Genomic DNA, 21,100 nt, shown 5'->3' on the forward strand with positions numbered 1-21,100 from the left:
GAAGATTTCTGGTACTCTGAATATTGGGCTTTTAAAATGAACTTTGGCTGTTCAGTAAAATTCAAGATGCTTGGAAGAGTGCTGTTGTGCAAGTGCTTGCCAGAAGACACTGGTAGCAATAATAATAGTAGTGTTGTACCTACAGCATAGTAGTTCTACAACTTTAGTTGCAGAAAAAAAGATAACCTAAACTAAGATACTCACAGATCCCCAAAAGGGGATCCCAATGGGATGAGGTTTAACAAGGCCAAGTGCCAGGTCCTGCACTTTGGCCACAACAACCCCATGCAGCACTTACAGACTGGGCACAGAGTGGCTGGAGAGCAGCCAGGCAGAAAGGGGTCTGGGAGTTTGGATTGACAGGAGGCTGAACATGAGCCAGCAGTGTGCTCAGGTGGCCAAGAAGGCCAATGGGATCCTGGCCTGTATCAAGAAGAGTCTGGCCAGCAGGATCAGGAAAGTGATCCTTCCCCTGTACTCTGCGTTGGTAAGGCCACAACTTGAGTATTGTGTTCAGTTCTGGGTCCCTCAGTTCAGGAAAGATATTGAGGTGCTGGAGCGGGTCCAGAGAAGAGCAACAAGGCTGGTGAAGGGACTGGAGCACCAGTCCTATGGGGAGAAGCTGAGGGACCTGGGATTGTCTAGCTTGAGAAGAGGAGGCTCAGGGGAGACCTTCTTCCTCTCTACAGCTCCTCAAAAGGATGTTGGAGGCAGGTGGGAATTGGTCTCTTCTCTCAGGCAACCAACACTAGGACAAGAGGTCATGGGCTTAAGCTCTGCCAGGGGAGGTTTAGGTTGCATATCAGGAAGTTCTTTACAGAGAGAGTGGTCAGGCATTGGAATGGCCTGCCCAGAGAGGTGGTGGATTCTCCAGTCCTGGAGGTTTTTAGGTGAGACTGGATATGTCACTGAGTGCCATGACCTAGTAATCAATGTTGGGTTGGATTAAGGGTTGGACTTGATGATCTCAGAGGTCTCTTCCAACCCAACTAATTCTATGATAAGTGTGAGGTGATTATCAAAACCACGAGGTAGGTGCTACTATGGCAGAGCAGTTTCACAGTCAGTGTGAGATTTGCACGCAGGAGACACTCACTTTCAGTGCTCCCAATAGGAGTGTGTGAGACCTCTGCACTGCCTGAAGGTGCCCGAGTGGCTGAGGAGCTGCTGGCCAAAGACACCCAGCTCTTCACGACTCGCGATACTCATTCTACAGGAAATGCCGTGCTGCGGTGTGTTTTTATTCAATTTGCCCACCTGAAAGGGATTAGCGCTAAATCACAGCCATAAAAGCCAGTCACTTTCAGCCAGGCTTTGCTTTAACCTTCCTCCCCAGCTCCCAGGGGTACCGGGGACCAGGGGGCTGGCCTGAGGGCGGGTGATGCTAGAGCCGCTGCTCAGAACCGGGACCAAAATCCCACACCCGGGTGTGCGGCCATGCACATTTCAGCCTTAACACGGCTCTGCGGAGCACGCACGGGGTGTCGACCAGCGAGCCCAGGCGGGGCCGGAGCAGTTCCCCGGGCGGGGCCGGGCCGAGCGGTGCCCGCGGCGTTGCCGGGTGACGGCGGCCCCGCAGCATGGCTGGCCCCGGCCCCGGCCCCGGCCCGGGCGCGGGAGGGCTGCGGGGTGTACAGGAGGCTTTCAGCACCGCGGCGGGGAGCAGGCGGCTTGCCCTCGCCGCCTTCTCCCCCTTCAGCTACATCCCGACCGGACGGGAAGGGCCTCCGGAGCTCAGCTACTTCAATCGGGCGGCCAAGGTGAGGGAAGGGAGCGCGCCGGGGGCAGCCGGGGAGTCTCTCAGGGCCGGGAGGGCAGAAGTGGCCGGGGGTCTCTGCAACGTATAAAGGCGTTCTGCCTTCTGCAGGGGCTCGCCCCTCATCATGAGGGACCTGGTCAGGCAGGTGCCCAAAATCGTCCTACAATCATAGAATAGTTTTGGTTGGAAGGGACCTAAAAGAAATCCAGTTCCAACCCCCTTGCCTTGGGCCAGGACACCTTCCAGGAGAGCAGGTTGCTCATTGCTCCGTCCAGCCTGGCCTTGAGCACTTCCAGGAATGGAGCATCCACAGCTTCTCTGGCAACCCATGCCAGTGCCTCACCGCCTGAATACTGAAGAATGTCTTTCTAATATAGAAATACTGTGCATTAATTGCGACTTAAGGTAATGTCAAAATAGAAGGGTTTGCCTTTAGAGGCCTTTGTGAAGTGTGTTTGCTACTTGTGGGTGGCCAAGGAGGGTAAAGTCTTGGACTGGACAGCAAGAGAAGGCAGAAACACAGTTTGCCAAGGATTGAGGATCAATAGGCTGTGTGGTATCAGTGAAATGGGAGGCATCTTTAGGGGGAACAATAGGAAAGGCATCATCTGTCACTGGGGTTGGATTGCAGACCTGTGTTTTTTCTGGTAACACACACTCTTTGGGACTCTTTAACAAGAAACGTCTCCATTTTCAGTTAGGGCAAAAGGTTTTCAATGAGCGTTGCACAAATTCTCTATATGCTCAGCTTTAATAAAGAAAATCAATACAGCTACTCAAAACAATAACATCTATATATGCCTTCATAATGGAATGCTTCTGAAGGTGTTATGCTGACACTCAACATGTAGTTACTCAAGTGTACTGGCAAGGAGGCTCACTCCTCACTCTCTGCTGCATTACATCAGTTCCTCATTCTCTCTGTCCTCATATTTAGCATTAGAAATTAAAACAATCATATACCTTCAGCCTCAGCTGGGCTATACTTCCTGGGTGGCAATTTTTTCGCTCTCTGGAGTGTCATATGAGACATTGAACAGCTTTTTCCTCAAAAAAAATTAGCATTGAAAAGTTCTGAAATGTCTATTATATCAATGTAATATAGCAATGTTATAGCAACATCTGTTTATTTATAACAATAAATGCACCCCATGTATTTATCCCATCCCAGCCCAAGTGACAGGCTGCTGAACGCACCAAGCACTGGGCAGCACTAACTGGTGGCTTATGAGAGTTTGCAGCTCGTGTGTCCCTGTGATGTGGGCAGGGTGTGGACCACAGCACAGAGCTGGATGTTAAAGAAGCAGCAAATTCCCTGCATTGACTCGGTGGCCAAGCTAAAAGACAAATAGATTTGTAATGTCAGACTCTGTTGTGTTGATTTCAACATCACTTTGGGGAGGTACTCTGAGCCAAAGGTGAGCAGACCCAGCTGGTGCCATGCTTAACAAAACACGGTAGGGAGAGCACAACAAGAGTAAGGCCAGGGCAGGTCAAAGGGCTGGCATGAACTTGGGGCTGATGGAGCTCACAGTCTACCCAGTCTGCATGGAATTAGCAACCATATGGTAGAGCTTTTGCTTACAATATAGTCTGCTTTCACATTCATGATGATCTGGTTTGATGGAAAATGCTGCTCCAGTGGCATGGAAACCAAATGTGATAACATCTGTTTAATAGGTTTCTTCACAGCCCAGGCCTTGGCCACAGGGGCCAGATTCAACTCATTCTTCTGCACAATTAAGGTAATTTGAATCTTTTTTACAGCAAAAGAATTTCATTCCTTTTTTCATCTTAAATACCTAAAACCAACTGTCTATCAGAGACTGAAGTAGAGAGAAATAGGAAGAAGATGTATTCATCATGTGGCCAAACCCCAGAAATTTCTGCCTTTTAATCCCTGGGCTGACAGTTGCTCCCTCCCTTGCTTTACATGGCTTACTGTAGCCTGTTTGCTTGGTGTTTCCTGTTCTGAGATGTGGAGAAAGCTTTTCCTTATTTTATGTGTGTCTGGAATATTAATGAATGTTTACAAACATTTGCTTTAGTAGCAATACACAGAGGATACCCACCCTGAGTGCATATTTACTGTCTGCTCTGCGTGACTTACTCGCTCAGATGGGTTTAAGCAACACCTCAACACCACCACCACCACCATCCAGGCCAACTAAGTTATCATTTAACAACAAAGAGAAACAGTAGCAGAAAGTGACTGGTGTATTGAGCACAGAACTGTCGCCTCTGCACATCTGGCAGAAAATCTTAAAGAGAATCATCTGGGAGAGAGCTAGTTTTTGACATAACAGGCTGACTGCCTATCTTCAAGTTCCAGAAAGAATGAGTTTTCTGCTCTGACATAAGTAAAAATGGACAAATAACACCACATGATTAAAAACAAAGAGCAAATAACCTTCCTGGTGGTGAGCACAAATTAGACGCCAGCTGAAATTCTGAATGAAACTGGTAGCATGGGGAGTAAAGGAGAAGCAAGGAAATGCAGGAATAATAATCATGAAGGTGACAAATCAGGTGGAGGATGCTCTTGAATGTGTCTGAAATTCTCTCAGGCTCCATGGTTTCTGGGAAATGAAGGGATAGGTAGGATAAATACTAAATAATCTCTCCTCTTGGGAGTACCAAGTAATGGAGATACCTCCTGTGATTACAGCAGTTTCTTACTGGTGGTCTTAACTATGGTTTTCTTCTAAGAAAACCATTCTAGGCTTCTTAACTTGCCCTGACTTGACTATTTTTAAAGAATTGTATTGTAAATTATAAGACTTAAAATACATGAATTTTTCAAAGGACACACTATATTAGAGGGGGGAAAAGTCCAACAAAATGCATCATTTTTTTAGTCAGCCGTGCACAGAGACAGCGATGGATTGACATTTAACTGAATATGGACCATTTAATGAAGCTCACTGACATATGACAGCGTATTTCAGTAGGGGATTTTGCTTTTCTTTCCTTGAGCTTTTTTTGGTTTTGAAATTCCTTTGATTCCTTCCATGAGAACTTCTTGATTGGATTTCACAAATGCCTTTGTTGGCAGATCAGTTCTTTAATGTTGCTTATTTGGATACAACTGTGTCAACAGTTATACAATTATATTCTGGCTTGAGGTGTGCTATGTTTCCATGCGTGATATATGTGTGTCACCCATAGCACCAGATCACAGGATTACCACTGTGGCATGTTTCAGAACTCTTCTCAATTCTGCTTTAATCAGCAATTAAATGATTACACTGCAGGAGACCTTTGTCTTTTTCATTCCAAATTAATTTTGAAACTGCATGTTTGCTTTTACATATTCATGCCAGTTCATTTGACAAATACATAAACTTAAGAAGAATAATATTAAGTTCTGAAAATTCAAGCAAATAAAGCACTTAAATTTCCAAAAGTTACAACAGATTGGGTGGGGTGGGGGTCGCAGGGGGAGGAGGAGGTGGGAAATTATGTAAATTGCCACAAGGGAAATTTCAGAGCTGAACAGGCTTAAAAAAAGATATCATGTGTCCTTAGGTAATTTTGCAAACTATTACAAAGAAGTGGCCCAAACGTGGTAATAAACTCAGTAATATTACAGTTATTATCTAATGCAATATGTGACTGTATAAGTATTAATTTGACTACGTATATTCTGTAATCTCTAAAGTTAAGCACTGCTGTGAATTAGCCATTTTCCCCCTTTTCTTAAGACAGAACAGGTTTTCACCTATGACACCATTTTTAGAATACCAGAAGGTTACAACCAGTATCTTCCCCGATGTGACAGAAGCCATGCAAAAGGTCGTGGTCTCCACATTAATAAGGAGGTAACCTGTTGATAAAGTCATAATTACCTTTGTTAAAGTTGTTTGGGTTTTTGTTGGTTGTTTTTTGGTGTTTGTTTTTTTTTTTTACATGGCTGGAGGCTACAGGCATTGTTTTAACCTTTACAGTGCAGCCTATATGGTAGGAAAAGAATTGGAAGGAGTACATCATTGAGCTCAGTCTGGAGGTTTAGGAGAAAGCATTAGCCCATGAAGACACCTGAATTAGCTCTTGCTCTCTGGCATCCTGAAGATTTCCAGGTGACAAGACATGCAAGTTAAAGCATGGGGAAAGAGGCAAACCCACTGTTACAGAGTTCAAGATGTATTCTGAACATCTGTGCCCCTCAGGAGTTGTAGTTCAGGTGGTTCTGGAGCTATTCCTGTGATGCCTGAAAACTCTTCTTCCCAAGAGGACTGGATTCAGAGGCTGTGACTTCACTACCATCCTCCCTATGCCAGCATTTGCTGCACAAGTCTCTGAAGCCCGTGGGCTTGTTATGAAAACTCACACTGGATTACCCTTCAGGAAGGAAATTCCTAGGGAGTTAGTGCAAAGGAGTGGTCAGTCAGAACAGCATGGACATGCCTGAAAAAGGATGGGCAAGGTATGCAAGGCTAGCAGAATCCAGCTTTGATGTGCAGCCTGATAGCTAAATACAGTCCTGCTTTTACACAGCTGCCTTGAAAACAGAAATACTATAATATATATACATAAATATATATGTATGTATTTTTCCATGCAGTATCTGAATTATACACATACATACAGAAGTGTTTATATATATTTACACACAGACACAGAGGGAGAGGCTGTCAAAACCAAAAGAAGTGTAACCTCTGTATGCTAATGGCCTCAAAATCCCAGTGGGTTCATGGGATGTAGAGGGATGGGTGGGCTAGGGATGGCTGCCTGCCTTGATGATTATATATGATAAGAAAGAAGGAAGAGAAAGACAAAAGTTAAAATGATTGTAATTGCTGTGTAATAAAATTGTTATTATTTTGTGACAAAGGCCACTGCTTGTGATTTATCTCACTAGAAGCCATATACGCCAGATATTTCAGTGCAAGTGCATAGCCATAATGCCCTTCATCCTATCAGACAGTGCAGGATGTATTAGGTGCTCCCAAAGGAATCTCAGGAGTGCCCATTACCATCATCTGCTCCTGTCTAGTAAGTCTGTAAATCTGTGTGAGGCCAATCTGTGAACTATAATCTGTGTGAAGCCAAAAGGCATGTTAATGACAACTCCAATTAGAAATGAAGTTTTTCAGTTAAACAGGACAAAAACAAACTCACTCCCCCACTACCAAGACCAACCTCCAACTGGGAGATTTGTGTGGAAAGTTTAGCAATGTAAAGTTTAGGTTTTTTACTGAGCTCTTGTATCAACAAAAGCCACTCTCCTACGAGTTTTCTTCCTAAAGCAAATACATGTGGGCCAGAATTCATACCAGCACTGCTGGGCAGTGCACGCAAGGGATACTATCTGAACAGGTGTCCCTTAATCCAGCCCTTTAATTAGCATAGGGACAAATCAAACCCACATCTATTTAATGCTACAATGTGATCTTGCTGCACATGATGACGCCCAACACTGGATGTAACCATAACTAAAGTGCAGGTCACATACTCAACTCCTCCACTTTAATTATCACTGTGGCCCTCACAGACTTTTTATAATGATAACTATATTATAAAATATAATAAATAAAAATACAACAATCAACATCTTTCTAGTACAGCACCGAAAGCAGAAAGGCTGAATCCACCACAGTACACTCCTTTACTTGAAGTGGAAAAAAAAATAAAAACCACTGCAAGTAAGCCCGTCATTTCCTGCAGAGCCTGGGTGCACCCCGGGAATTCAAGAGCACAGTCCCAGATACTCAGTTACCTGCATGCAGCACAGCAGCTGCAGTGGAGTGTTTGCACAGGGCTGCCATTGCTGATTTCAAGTGTTAACAGTGCCAGAATTACATGCTGCGAAGGCGGGTAGCAGGTCGCTTCCCAGCCAACTGTTGGGAAATCTGTTGAATGCCAAACCCACAAAGATGAAATGCCAGTGTGCACAGTCAATGCTGTGCTACTGAGGATGATGAAAATTGATTATTTATTTAAAAAGGAACACAAACTATTGGAATCACATACTGCTGCCTGTCATTAGCACTGTAAACCCTGTATTGCTAGCAAAGTCTTTCTTGGTAGTACAAAGGTATTGTCATTTCTCATTTTTCAACATTTACCCACAACTGGGGCAGGGGAGAAAATTATCTTTATTTTGCTTGACACTCTTTCTGACTTGATTATCATTCTGGTGGGGTTAAAAGTTGGTGTACTGAATAGCTAAGGACCAAGGTGTGCAGGAGAACTGAGGAATGAATGGTTGTTTTGCAACTGGCTTTTCTCTTAAGGTGTTTGTTTGGTTTGTTTTAAAAATAGAGGATGAATGGATGGATGGATGGATGGAGGGAGGGATGAATAAGATAGATTAGATAGATAGATAGATAGATAGATAGATAGATAGATAGATAGATAGATAGATAGATAGATAGATAGACAGATAGTTTACAGCATCTTCCCAAGAATCTCACATTCTGTCCGTGAGTCTGGAAATGTCTCTCAGCTGACTGCCCTGCTGTGAGACCCCTGCCATCTGTGCTCCCTCTTGAATCTTTGCAGGACCCAAGTTCTGATTTGGCTCAGACTTGTGTCTGTTGTAGCAAAGAAGTCATTTGTTTGTGCTTGAACTGTGGTATGGCATCTGTATTTTAATTCTCCTTTTAGATACTATTTGTAATAGAAGACTAGATAAACACATTGGGGCTAAAGGCTTACTGTGTTAGCCAGTGCACAAACATACAGGCAGTCTGATAAACCCAAGACCTTTGGCTGGGGAAATAAAAACAAACAAATCCTGTCTTTCCCTTCTGACTCCATAGCTCCCCATTGCTGTAGCACAGGAAGGAACTGCAGATTGCAGATAGTGATTGCATAGTCACTTAAAGTGCAGCTAAGAACAAGCTTAAAATTATCTTCTCTTGGTCAGGTTATTTTTCATCAAGTCTACTTCCTATCATTGCAGTTATTTCTGTAATCTTACAGCTACAATAATTTTTAGAAAAACCTTTCCTTGTGCAAAAAGAAAGCAGTATATGCTTTATTTCCTTCAGGGAAAGCTTGCATGGACTAGTGGTTGCTCAAGGTTTTTCTTTAGGCTTTGATTTTTTTCATGCTGTGCTTTCACTGAATTGTGTGAGCAGGGTAGGTGTTCGTATAACAGGGGACACAAATTTCTCGTATTTTCCAAATGAATCATGCAACTCAGTGCAAAAGAAAAACAAGAATAAAAATAAAATCTGTGCTTTTCAGTAACATAGCATTTAGTTTGCCAGTAATCACATTGTAATCACGTGTGTATGTATGTGTGCAGAAAGTTATCAGTCCACAGCTCCATATCTTATCATCATGTCATCTAGTGATACACTCATGGTTTATTAATATACATAAAAAACTAGGACAGCGATAGAACAGTAAGAGTGCAGATCACTGCTAAATAAATATACATCCACACAGCAGGTGCTGTACAGTTCTGTCAGTTATTTTGCCCCTGGCCACAACACATTTCGCATTAGAAAACTGCCAAGTTTCCTATTCATTCTGTGATTTTTTTATAAGGCAACTTTTATATTTTCACAGGAAATGGCAAGACCTGTTCCTGTGTTGTCATCTTCAGAGTATGGGAGATGTGTAAATCAGCCCTTAGAGAAGCCAACCAAAGATCATGTAAGGGCTAATCACCTGCAGGAAGCAATCTATGGGGAAAAACGCAGGACCTGCTTACAGGAAAAACCTTCTCCAAGCCTGGATCCATGTTAAATAAAACTCTTGTATCTATCATTGCCAGCAACATTTACGTGGAAAAAAACACATCAAAAAACAGTATGGTGATTTTGCCTTTTCCTCTACATTTTAGTTAATGAAAATGATCTGGATTAAAGATAGGATGAAAGAGCAGCTGTACTTTTCCTCATGCTAATTAAAATGCATGTCTTGTCCTTACATTCTCATAAAAATCTCATGAAGAGCAGCACCAACAAGAGCTGAACATTTTAGACAGCAACACTGGAACTGAAACCTGTTGGGTTGAAAGCTATCGCTGCAATTCTAGGCACTGCTTCTACATAAGTATTCACAGTTTTAACATTTAATTAGTTTGTTCCTCAAGGTATCAGTCGTCACGGACTTCTTAATCCTTATGATGTTGCTACAGGATCATGAGGCATCATTTTATCTGCACAAGAGCTGAAATGGAGATTCAGCACAGAATATTCTAAAATGGATGAGCTTACCCATAAATGTGAAAATAAAGAAATGATCTTTTCAGAAGTGCTTAGCAGTTCCAGTAGGCTTCAAGTGGAAGTTAAAAGGAACTTCCAAGCACTTAGCATTTCAATAGACAAAATCTGGGTTTAGCTGATTTCAGACATTCATTTCACTGACTTTCACTGTAGGAATGGCATCTGACTGATGTGAAAAGAAAAATCATTGTTGGTTCTGTATCCAATGCTGAAAAAAATAAAAGGAAAAAAACCCAGTAATACTAGCAGAACAAGCACTAAATAGTTGGGTAGAAAGAATGGAAAAAACAGAAGGATTTGAGCAGTAGTCATTTAAAAAGCAAATGCCTAAACCTGCTTTAACATTTAATGCCTTCTGTTGTCAATGAATCCAGTACTAAAGTTTTAAGGTAATTTCAGGAGCAGTTGCTTCTGCAGGGTATGCATCAGTCTGGGGGACAAGAGACATTGATCTTGCTGTTGTTTGAAGCTGAGGCAGTGTTGTTCAGAAAGGAACAACAGCCAGACTGATGATACCAAAATAAGGATGAAGTCCACAGCTTTGACCAACACAGGTTTTGTCAGTACTTACATACAGGAACTTATGTCATTTTTGAACACAGCGAGACTCCTAGTTTAAAAATAACAGAAAGAAAAACTTCTTAATGTGAGACCTGGGTAAGTAGTAAATTAGGCCATCAATAGCACTTGTTTGGCATGATGGGAGGCAGAGCACACAGAGCAGCCCATCTGGAGAGATGTTTGCTACTTTCATTATTCATGACCTGCAGGTTCTTCTCTACTCAGTGGGCTAGGAACAAGAGACTTGAATGCTACATTCCTTTTCAACAACAAATACTTCATTAAACAAGTCCAGCAGCATTAAATGAAAGGAATCACAGTAAGAACAGTCAGAAGGAAATATTTTCAAATACCAGAATGCCTTTTCAAAGATCATTATCAAATGTATACCAGTAAAGAATGAGATGGAATATGGCTGTATTCTTGGCAGGTTATTTTTAGTTTGGGACAGTCAGTACAAATTACTTCTTTTAAGTAGTCTTACTATATTTACATACCATCTGTGTTTGAAAAACTATTGGAAATCAAATTTGCTTGAGAACACCACCACCTTCTGGCCTCTGTGATAAACAGGCATCACCCCTTTTTCATCCCTCCTCCCTTTTGAAGGCCTTTCAGAGGTTGTTCCTTCCACTACTTGTTACTCATTCAGTTCTGAGTGGTTGACTTCTCCCTTCAGTGCTCACTCTCAAAAGAATACCTTGACTATTTCTTACATTCCTTACAAATGTGTGCAAAATCATTTCCTCCGTTCTTCAATTTCTCTTTTGCTAGGATGACAAACTGTTAGATTACTGATGCTCTGAGCTTACTATTACAGTTGGAAAGCATTTCAATACCTCTTGGTGCTCCTTCCTCTGTCAGTGTGGACCTACTCTAAGGGTTTTACACATGCAACAAATTATCATTAACAGAACACACAGCAGGACACAATGTAAATCAGATTTTGGATCTGGATTTTTCATCTGGTAATCCTCAAGGATTGTTGGGACAATTGACACACCTGCAACTCACAAACTAGCAACAGTAGCTTCAGAAGGAAAAAGTGGACATGCTCTGTATCTATTGGTAAAATATACAGAAGGTCAATGATGTAAAATTTTGACCTTTATTGTATGAAAAGTAGGTGATGCTGTGAATTCTGCTTTGCTACTCATAAATAATAACTCCACACAGGGAGGATGCACAAGCCAACCTGAAAATGTGTTTTACATGACAGTTCCTGAAGTAGAAGTATACATTATATGATTAAAACTAAGGCTATGTTGTTTTTCCTTCATCCATCTGCAGAGCAATGCATTGACCCAAGTTAGAGCACACTTGATCTGGATGAAGTGGGTACTGGTTCTGGTTCTCAGTTCCAGAATTTCTACTTGTACATAAAAAAACACTGCCTTAGGACACAGCTCCTCAGAGCTTCACAGTGCAGAGTTTCTGTAAACTGAAGGAACTCTGGAAGGCGTACCTGAACCTATTGAGACAGCTTAGCTAAAACTGCCACTAAACTGCAAACAGAATACATCCAGAACAGCAAGTGGCCCCCACAGAGACAGCTGTGCAAGTCCATTATCCTGTGGCAGCTGTTACAAAGTAAAGCAAATCTTTTTTTATTAAAAGCATTCTCATTTTCTGTAAGGCATTGCTATTTATTGAACAGCACTCTACATCTATTAAGAGCAATAAGCCAACACTGCTTCTGCAGCTACTACAGATTTTAGTTTTATGAAACACTTGGGAAATTACAAAAACAGCTTTAAGTAAATCACATAATTTCTTCTAGTACTGTCAAGAAAAGCCCCAATCAGTAGGCAGCATGGCATATTCTGTACATTCAGACTGGCCAGTATCCTTGAATAATCAGGTATCTGTTTGTAGCTGTGAATTAGAACCAGTGAAATACAAGAGAAAAGTAGCACGAACTGTCTGGCACTTATATCTGTCAACTTATCATAAATATTCACACAAAACTTAAGAAAATATGATGGTCTTTATTACTCTTGACATGTCAGTTGTTCCAAATATTGGAAGGTTGCAAGTTCAGAAGCTCAAATTATCTGAGGTGGAGTTATTTAGAAAACAGCATTTTTCTTCCATATTTACAGTTCTTAGTATGGGAGGTCAAGCTGTGATTTAGTGGTATTCTCCAGTGTCAGTTGCTGAGTCCATAGGTATGAGGAAAGATTTTTTTGTGTAGATATTCTGCCATTTTTCTGCAATTTTCTAGACTCTCTATCTCAAAAAAAGGAATCTGTAAACAAAACAAAAAATAGTTGATGGAAATACCTCCTAATAAACAACTGGGTATAACATGTTCATTAAGCAGATGAAAAATTACGTATCAAAGATTTTTCTGCTTTGAAATGAAACATTTAATTCTAAACATGTTATTGATCTGTAAATCACCTGAAAAGAGATTATTGTAAAACAAAGAGTTATATCCGTTACAGTTTAAACTAAGTTAAATATTATGGAGTTATTCTTATGTAGTAAATGATTATAAATGGAAAATAAAATTGTGAAAAACTAGACATATGTTCAAACATAAAAATACCCCTATTACTTCAAAAGGTATTTGCAATACAAACCAGTTTCTTCTTTTTAACTCCTAATTCCAAATTCAAACCTTTTAAAAAAGTATTTAAAAATGTCAATTCTACCATACTCTTACACAACATTTTCCTTTAAGTCATGATTTGAATGAATCATTGCAGAGATGTACTCTTTCAAGCAGCCACTATTTAGCAGAAAACACAGAGAGAATACACAAATTGATCCAAGAAAGACAAAGGAATTTCTGTACACCCTCAAAAAGGCAAAAGTTAGTCAGAGAGAGTAATAATAATAATAATATAGAAAGCACAAGACTAAATCTGCCTTAGGAATTAATTGAAACTATAGTTTTAAGCACTGTAAAATATTTTTTTACTTGTTTTCTTACCCAGAGCAAAAGCAAATTGCTGTCTTTGAACTTTACCTGCACAACTTCATAACCAAGTAACTGAAGATGTCTCTGTTTAGTAGCTTCTTCTCCCAATAGATTGTGGCTATTAGCACAAAATCTATTTTGACCATCAACACAGAGGGCAATTCTAAAATCAAGCATAAGTGTAGTATGAAAGAAAAAAACATCAACAATCAGTTATTTCAATCACAAATACTGCAGTTCCTAAGCAGCATGAGACAATACCTCCCTTCTTACTTCCTTATACCACCTAGAATCAGATACTGTAGGATGGGAGTTACCTAGTTCAGGACAATTTAAGGCACTCAGTTTAAGAGTGAGAGGTGAAAGGCTGAAGCTTAGTGAAACTGATCTGAAAAGCCTTTTTATTTCCTCTGAACAAAAATTACCATACAAGTTAATGAGAGTTCGATATTGTTAACACTACTATTGGTAAGCTGTTTTGAAGTCTTTTAGAAGGAAAAACACAAAAAACTAGCCTCAGCTTCAAAGTATTTCAGCAGCTAAATTTATTTAACTTACTAGTTTACCTGTTAAATCCATTAGAGTTCAAGTTAAAGTGAAGTTCAAGCTAAATCTGTTAAACCTGTACATATGTTTGGCAGCCTTATGGGTTGTATTTTTTCTCCTTGGTGATAAAAATCCCATCAATTTAACCCAAAATTAATGTATCTACTGTTAAAAAGTTGCTTAATTTTTAGTATGTTAAGTATATAGTGACTTTATTTACACCTGAAAACTTATTTAAAAAATTACTAAAGCCCATTCTTAAACTGGAGAAAGCATAACCTTTTCACAGAATTTTGCTTTATTCACAGAAGTGCAGATGCAAATACCACACAGCAGGTTGCTTAACTTTATGCAAGGGTTCTCAAAATAACCCTTTTTTAATGTATTTTTTAAACAAGTATGCATTTGTTAGTTAAAAAAACCCAGCATCTGTATTTTCTCATTACAAAGGATTCTTTAGAGCAGTAAATTTGTGGACTCAAACTAGCTTAAAATATGTTAAATCTATGCAAATATGCTTGATTAGAATTTAGTTTTAATTTGAAAATTACAGAATATCTAAATACATTACTGTAAGCGAAATCAGGATCACTGGATCCTGACTGTCACAGGGTAAAGAGACTAATGGTCTGGCAAAACGCAGTCAGGTGGCAAAACACTAAGCAAAAAGCACAGATTGCTGATTTTGGCCTTTTGCCAGTAGTTTCAGAATGAAACCTGAACTTTGTTGAAGTCAATGAAAAAACTCCAAGTAGCTTAAGTTTTGCAAAGGTTTCACCCTAGATGCTCTTTGTCAATGTTCATCAACAATTCACCAGTTGTTTCTTCTATTCTCTTACCTTTTGTGTACCTCTTCACATTGGGCTACAGGCAATACGAAACCTTCTTCATCCAATTTAATCTCAATATCTAATATAGATGAAAAAAACAAGTCACATTAAAAATCATTTCATATAATGAAGTACTCACTGTAATTCTCATCCTCTCATAGGGTACTATCACAATTATTTTTTTCTGAATCTCAGAGGTTTCCCAAAAATGTGTATAGATTAAAAACTTAATTTGTAACACTTCAGCCTTTCCTAAAGCTAACCAGCAAAGTAGTATTCCAAGTTCACTAAAATCCATAATGTAGCCAAATGGCACCTTGTTGGGCTGGCCAGGGCCTCTGGAATTTTGACAGCTTTGTGAAGAATGTCTCCCTCTCTGCCCCCACCCTTTACTTTTCTCATTGATTCCCTAATTTTATAGATTACGTCCATTTGCAAACAAGAGTTTTGGACCTAAACCTTGACAACTTCAACACTCATATGGATGCTGAAATGCAAAAAAAATCTAGAATCATCCCTCTCTTTTATTTGTTTCTTAAATCCCTCTGACACCCCTGCCACCCAAGAGGCCCTTCCCTCAACATCTCATTATCATCCACCCCTCTGGGGCACACACACATCCTTCCTCATGGCTACCTCTCTGTTTCCTTTCCCACTCCATGAAACACTGTTTTGCTCACTCTTTCAGCCCACAAACCCCCACTGACTACGTGCAGCCAACAGCTGTTGCTGACAGAGAGGAGCCCAGCTGAGCAGGGGTGACCACCTGCCTGTTCTCCCTTTCTCTACTCACCACTAAAGTGGGGAGATCAGGCAAGTGGCACTACCTCATTTTGCTTTACGTTTGTCTTGGGTTGAGCTGGCAAAATGCCAACTGTCCAAGACAGAGTGAAAAGGGTTTCTCCTCCCCCCAACCAGCTAAGGGGAAAAGAAGAGGGAGAGGAAAGGAAAACTCTCAAAACCAGGTTTATGCTGAAACTAACTACATGTATTTATACAGAAAAGAGAAAATTAAGAGGAAACTACAATATAACACACACTTACACAAGTTACACATATATAACAAGAAATAACTTCCCACTCCCCAGTAAACACAAAGTGTATTACTCTAGATTCATAAGCACTCTAAAAGACACCCTGCAAGAAAGAGAAAGTATAAGAACAAAATAGTTCTACTTCCTTGAACTCAAACAAAATGCAAGGAGCAGTAGCCGGAGCAGGGCCTAGCATAGTAGAGGAGCTGCCAGACGTCCTCCTCTTAGTGCAGCCATGATGGAACTGAACTAACACCTCCCACTGCTATACACATATCTTAAGTTTGCGTCATCTGGTATGAAATACTTCCTTGGTGACCCAGTCAGGTGATAGCTGCCTCCCAATCCACATAGATTCTCTGAGCCTGACAATTTCAGGCCTAGCTAAAACCATTATAACTTTACACAAATTGTTTAAAGGATAAGGAGCCGATAGTAAAAATATGAAATACCAAAAATACAGAATACCAGAGTTAGCAGCTATTTACAGTACAGACGGGCTGTGTAAATTCCAAGTAATGCTGCAGTTCTTTTCTCCCACTTTTCTTATGACTTTAATAATGGGTTTACTTGAAGTTCCCGAGATGTTTCCCCATTTCAGACCTTCTGAAGAGCTTTGTATTCCAGTTTACTTCTTCTGTATTTGCAGAATTTAGAATGCTCACAAAGGGAATGAAAGTTTTGGCAACTCACATTTGATTATTAATCTAAAGAAATGTTACTTACCAACTGCATAGAAATATGGTGTTGATACCTCTGGTGCAAAATATATTCTTTTTTTTAGTAAATAAAGTAGTCCAGTCTTCACCCTTTTAAGGAGGTACACATCACAAGAACTGTGAGACATGGGAAAGGCCTTTACTTGATACTTTGGAAGGAGTTTTGGACCCTACATAAGGAGAGAAAACCAAATCAAACAAAAGAAAAAGGGAGATAACATTTTTGTAATTAACTCATTTTAATGTAGCAAAATGTATTTTGTGCATTTCAAAGCCAAGTCTATTAGGAGACCTACAGTCTGATGTATGATTTGCTGGAAACTTAAAATCCCCCAAACAACCACCAGAACATTCTCAGCAAGTTTCCATGATCTCATAATGAACATGTGCTCAAGAGAAATGTACAACTGTTTCAATCCTCTGCAGTCAACATCAAAGTGTGCCTGATCTTATTGTGCTTCTTGACTTCACGAGCCAACCATAAAGAACAAATACCTGTTGAAAAAGTATTTAGAAATACAAAAACCCCACTTTAATAACGTAAGAGTTAAGTCAGTTCTGTCAAACATACAAATATATCAAGTCAATCCATCAGGTAGAAATGCTTCATATTTTCACCAAAGGGAAAAAAAAAGCTATTTTGTCCAATTCTAGTATTTTTATGGGAAAGACAGTACTCAATTATAAACAGAGCCCTAATGAACTTATCACCTCTTGTTAACATCACTTCTGGTTTCACATGTACTGTACCTCATAAAATGGGCACTCCAGGGTGACAGTCAGAAAAAGCTGGGTTAGCTGGGAGGTAACAACTCTGTTCAAACCAGGTGGCTGAGCTGAAACAACAATATTCAGGCTTTCAGGTGTACCTTCAACAAAGTATCTTTACACAAGCCACCATGCAGTCATTTTAATGTGCAGAGACGACAGTTAATCATTACAATTCTCAATGATTTTTTGAATGAACAGAAAGATCAGTGTGAAATGACACAGAAAAATGAGGGAATTATTTACAGAAATATCAACATAAAAAACCATAAAACTAGCAGGATCTTAGTTAAAACTGTCATGTTCTTTCACAAAAAAAAATGAGGATCTGAGAGATGGAAGACATTCTACAGAGAAGAATAAGGTTGCGTTGAAGTCTTGGATAAATATCCCCTTCCAATAACCCCTTCTCCCAAAGCTGTAATACCAGAATTGCATTTCACTTTTTTCTTTTCCTAATCTGGACATAGTGAATGCCAAATCATTTCTGGAGATTTGTTTGTGTCATAAAAATCAACCCCCTTAAGGTATTTCATGCTAATGAATGATTAAGTGACCAAAATTTCCAATCACTTCGAAAACCTGATCTAAATTTTATTAAGAGAGCAATTTTAACTGAGATCTAAAGAAGTCACTCATCTTCCTGGCATAGCTTACATCTCTCCATAATGATGCTAAAGATGCTTTACTATCTAATACAGAATTCCTTAAAATGTTGTGTTGTTCCTAATAAGTTTGTCTTCCAAAGCATTGGAATATGCAATAATTAGAGCCAAGGACAGACTATCACATGGGAGATGTTCTAGCAGCCTGTATGGGACAAACATGGGGAAACCCAGGCCACTATTTTTAGAAACAATGAAGGATTAAGGGAAATTAAGTTTCTGTTTAAGATAGTCCAGTGCAATTTTCAACCTCATCTAAATGATATAACATGAAGGACAACTGCAACTGTGAAAAGGAGGAAACACACTTTGGCCTCCAGATCACTATTCTCTTACATCATTTAAAGTCATTTAAATCAAAGAATCACAGAATATTCTGAGCTGGAAGGGACCTACAAAGATCATCACGTCATAGCTGACTTGACAGATAAGTGATAAAAAATGAGTGCTTGACAAGAGACAAACCACATAATAGAAAGAAATATAGAACATCCCAAGAGAAACACTGCTCTTTACCTTGAAGCTTTTGCAGAAAGTAGGGACTAAATATTTTTGGCAGAAAGTTTTGTGGGTAACGTTGAATAAGAGCACACGAATGTAACAGGTTCAGCAAGGTGTGAGGCTGAAAGTGCCTAAGGCGAGTATGCAGTACAGTTTCAAGCTTCCTAAACAAGGAAGGAGCACTTGGAGGCAGATAGTTAAGAATCCCAAATGGTATAATATACCCAGCAATCTGGTCAGTGGTAAGTCAGTCAGCATGGGAAATGAAACCTTCTGCCACTGCATCAAAGATGGGCTTTGAAAGGATCGTCTTTTTGCAGCAATACTGCATGACTTTGCAGACTGTTTGAGGATGCATGGTAAGGATGACCTTGGGAACGTATCTTTCCAGTGCCTCTGTAAACATTTGTTCACGATGTCTAAAGTATAGGAAGGCTTCCAGGACATTCTCCAGTTCATAATCTGTGAAATGTGGAACATGCTTAACTGCATGTTTACACAGTGCAATGACTAAGGCAACTGCCTGAGTCTGACAAAGAACCACCAGTGAATTCAGGATTACACTTGCAAAGTTTGGGCTTAGCTGGGGAACTGCGGGTAAAGTGACACTGTTCAGCAAGTTTTGGTATTGCTTCCCTCCCCTGACTGTCACCTGCAATATCTTACAAACCATCACTGTTTCTCTGGGACTCCACTTCTCAATGTCTTTTTCTTGCATGAGGTGCACAATTTGTTCTAGCGTCACACAACTGGGGCTTTCCAACTCAAGCAGGCTCTCTCCCAGAGCACACAGATGTTCCACAGTCAGCTGTCCCTTACCAAGCCGCTCCTCGCTCTCTGTAAGCAAACTTGCCATCAGTGTGCTCTGCGGATCTATGTGTAGCATTACCAAAGCCCGCAACACGTTCAGCAGCCCAGTGTTTGACAGTTTTGAAGATTCAAATTCAAACTGGAAGCATAAGGCCCTGAAAACTTCATTCTCTAACACTGCAGGGTTTTTCAGACCACTGTCATCCGCCTCAACTTCAGAAATCCTCTGCAGGGCTCCTGAGGCCATAGTATCAGACATGACGTCTAGAGAGCTAAGAAAGTCAAAAATCTCTTTTGATGTACAAAGGCTGTTCAATTTCTTGAAAAAAAATTGTTCGTCCGTCCACCCATTATTAGATTTAGTACAGTTCCCAGTATCTCCACAAAGAGGCAGAGTTTCGTTAACAGAAAGTGGCTGCATCCACAGTTGTATGTGTTTTTTTCTACAAAGCATATACTGAGACTTATCCTTGACACAGAGCATCCTCATGGCGACGGAGCTACACTGTTGGGGCTTTCGACGCCCACTGATGAAGCTCAACTTTTTGCTGAGGGTCATCAGAACAGCCCTGCTCGCTGGTACGCTGGATGAATAAAACTTGAAACTTTTTTGGCTAATCAAAGCCATATTGAATCAAGTGGGTTCTGAAATGATACCTAGAGGAAGAAAAATACGTGTAAGCATATAGTTTGGAAGACAATGCCAGTGTCACTAATACGCAGAAAAAACCCAACCAAAACAAACAAACAAAAACAAACAAAAAAAAACTCCACACCAAAACCACACGCCTCTGTCAGCCGGAAAGGACTGGGACGATCCCTCTGCCACCGCCACCAGCGCAAAGCAATGCAAAGAAAAGGAAGTGCCGGGAGCGGCGAGACCCGTGTGAGAGGCTACGACACAGCTCTGCCCCTCGCTGCCCTTCGGGACAGGGGCGGGGGACGGACACGGACGCCTCGCCCTCCACCCCGCGGCGGGGGCAGCTGGGCGGGTCTGACACGGGCGAGCCCGACACGGGCAGGGCTGCTCCACAGAGCTGCTCCATAGGGCTGCTCCGTGGGGGCTGCTCCATCGCTCTGCTCCATCGCTCTCCGCCTCAAGCACCAGCACCTCCCTCCGCCCAGGCGCATCCCTCCCTCCCGCCCCAGCGCCCACTTGTCACTGCCGCTGTCACTGTCACTGCCGGGGCCGCGCTCCCTCCGTGCCGCGGGCACCCGGCACTGCCTGGGTAGCCACAACAGCCTCACCTCCGCCGCCATGACGGGAAACGCGGCGCCTGCCGGGATTTTCCGACGCTTTCCCGGCGGCACCTCCGGGCGCCCCCGCCCCCGCGGAGCTCTGTCAGACCTGCCCTGGCTCACCCTTCCCGGCCGGCGCGGTTCTGCGCGGCGCTGCCCGGCAGTGCAGGAGCGCAGGCTGGCACTGGCAGTGGCGCCTCATCTCGGCAGTGGGATTCGTGGGTCGCGTCCTCCAGCGCAAGTATTCCTATTCCCTCTCCAGGGCATAGCGGGCGCCGGGCGGGGCGGGTGCGCGGGGAAAGGAAGTGGTGTTTGTGTTGGACGCAGAGTGAAAGGGTTCTGAGCAAGTCACTGGCTTAAAAAGGGTCTCGAGAATGGCGTTATGTCTCTGAACACACGATCCCGCAACCCTGTTCAAAGCCACATAGGAGAATGTAAACCCACTGCACTGAAGTTTCTTGCTTTTTTATCCGTTCCATGGCCACAGAGTTCGACACATTTGCCAGAGCAGGTGCATAGTGCGCAGTGTGGCCTCGCAGTGCCCCGGAGCAGCTGCAGG

The 21,100-nt window shown here is 41.6% G+C and overlaps 3 protein-coding genes across 5 annotated transcripts in view; 2 read left to right on the forward strand and 1 right to left on the reverse strand.

Moving 5' to 3' along the window:
* The first annotated feature begins 1,580 nt into the window (after nucleotides 1-1,580).
* Nucleotides 1,581-9,496, forward strand: CFAP90 (cilia and flagella associated protein 90). The gene is made up of 3 exons (XM_071554229.1): nucleotides 1,581-1,760; nucleotides 5,464-5,580; nucleotides 9,281-9,496. The coding sequence occupies exons 1-3, from the start codon at nucleotides 1,581-1,583 to the stop codon at nucleotides 9,458-9,460; spliced, it is 477 nt and encodes a 158-aa protein (XP_071410330.1). The 3' UTR covers nucleotides 9,461-9,496.
* A 2,647-nt stretch (nucleotides 9,497-12,143) lies between these two features.
* Nucleotides 12,144-20,577, reverse strand: FASTKD3 (FAST kinase domains 3). Its single transcript, XM_071553662.1, is given in 7 exon segments — nucleotides 12,144-12,751; nucleotides 13,478-13,592; nucleotides 14,815-14,884; nucleotides 16,566-16,728; nucleotides 17,309-17,394; nucleotides 18,508-19,959; nucleotides 20,551-20,577. Coding segments are annotated over 6 exon segments (1,956 nt in total). The 5' UTR covers nucleotides 19,931-19,959; nucleotides 20,551-20,577; the 3' UTR covers nucleotides 12,144-12,652.
* A 41-nt stretch (nucleotides 20,578-20,618) lies between these two features.
* The window catches only part of MTRR (5-methyltetrahydrofolate-homocysteine methyltransferase reductase), a 35,133-nt gene continuing 34,651 nt past the window's right edge, over nucleotides 20,619-21,100 (forward strand). For 2 of the 3 annotated variants that reach the window (XM_071553663.1, XM_071553665.1), the window contains exon 1: nucleotides 20,619-20,782. The gene's annotated coding sequence lies outside the window, so the exon portion shown is untranslated. The remainder of the gene's footprint in view (nucleotides 20,783-21,100) is intronic. The other variant, XM_071553664.1, reaches the window with a different exon arrangement.

This window comes from Pithys albifrons, chromosome 4 (genome assembly GCF_047495875.1).
Source record: "Pithys albifrons albifrons isolate INPA30051 chromosome 4, PitAlb_v1, whole genome shotgun sequence".
NCBI lineage: Eukaryota > Metazoa > Chordata > Aves > Passeriformes > Thamnophilidae > Pithys > Pithys albifrons.

Excerpts from the sequence above, each read along its gene's own strand:
- CFAP90 (XM_071554229.1), top strand. The coding sequence starts at position 1,581 with ATGGCTGGCCCCGGCCCCGGCCCCGGCCCGGGCGCGGGAGGGCTGCGG. Across the intron at positions 1,761-5,463 it reads ACTTCAATCGGGCGGCCAAG|ACAGAACAGGTTTTCACCTA; the intron begins GTGAGGGAAGGG and ends CCTTTTCTTAAG. Across the intron at positions 5,581-9,280 it reads GTCTCCACATTAATAAGGAG|GAAATGGCAAGACCTGTTCC; the intron begins GTAACCTGTTGA and ends ATATTTTCACAG.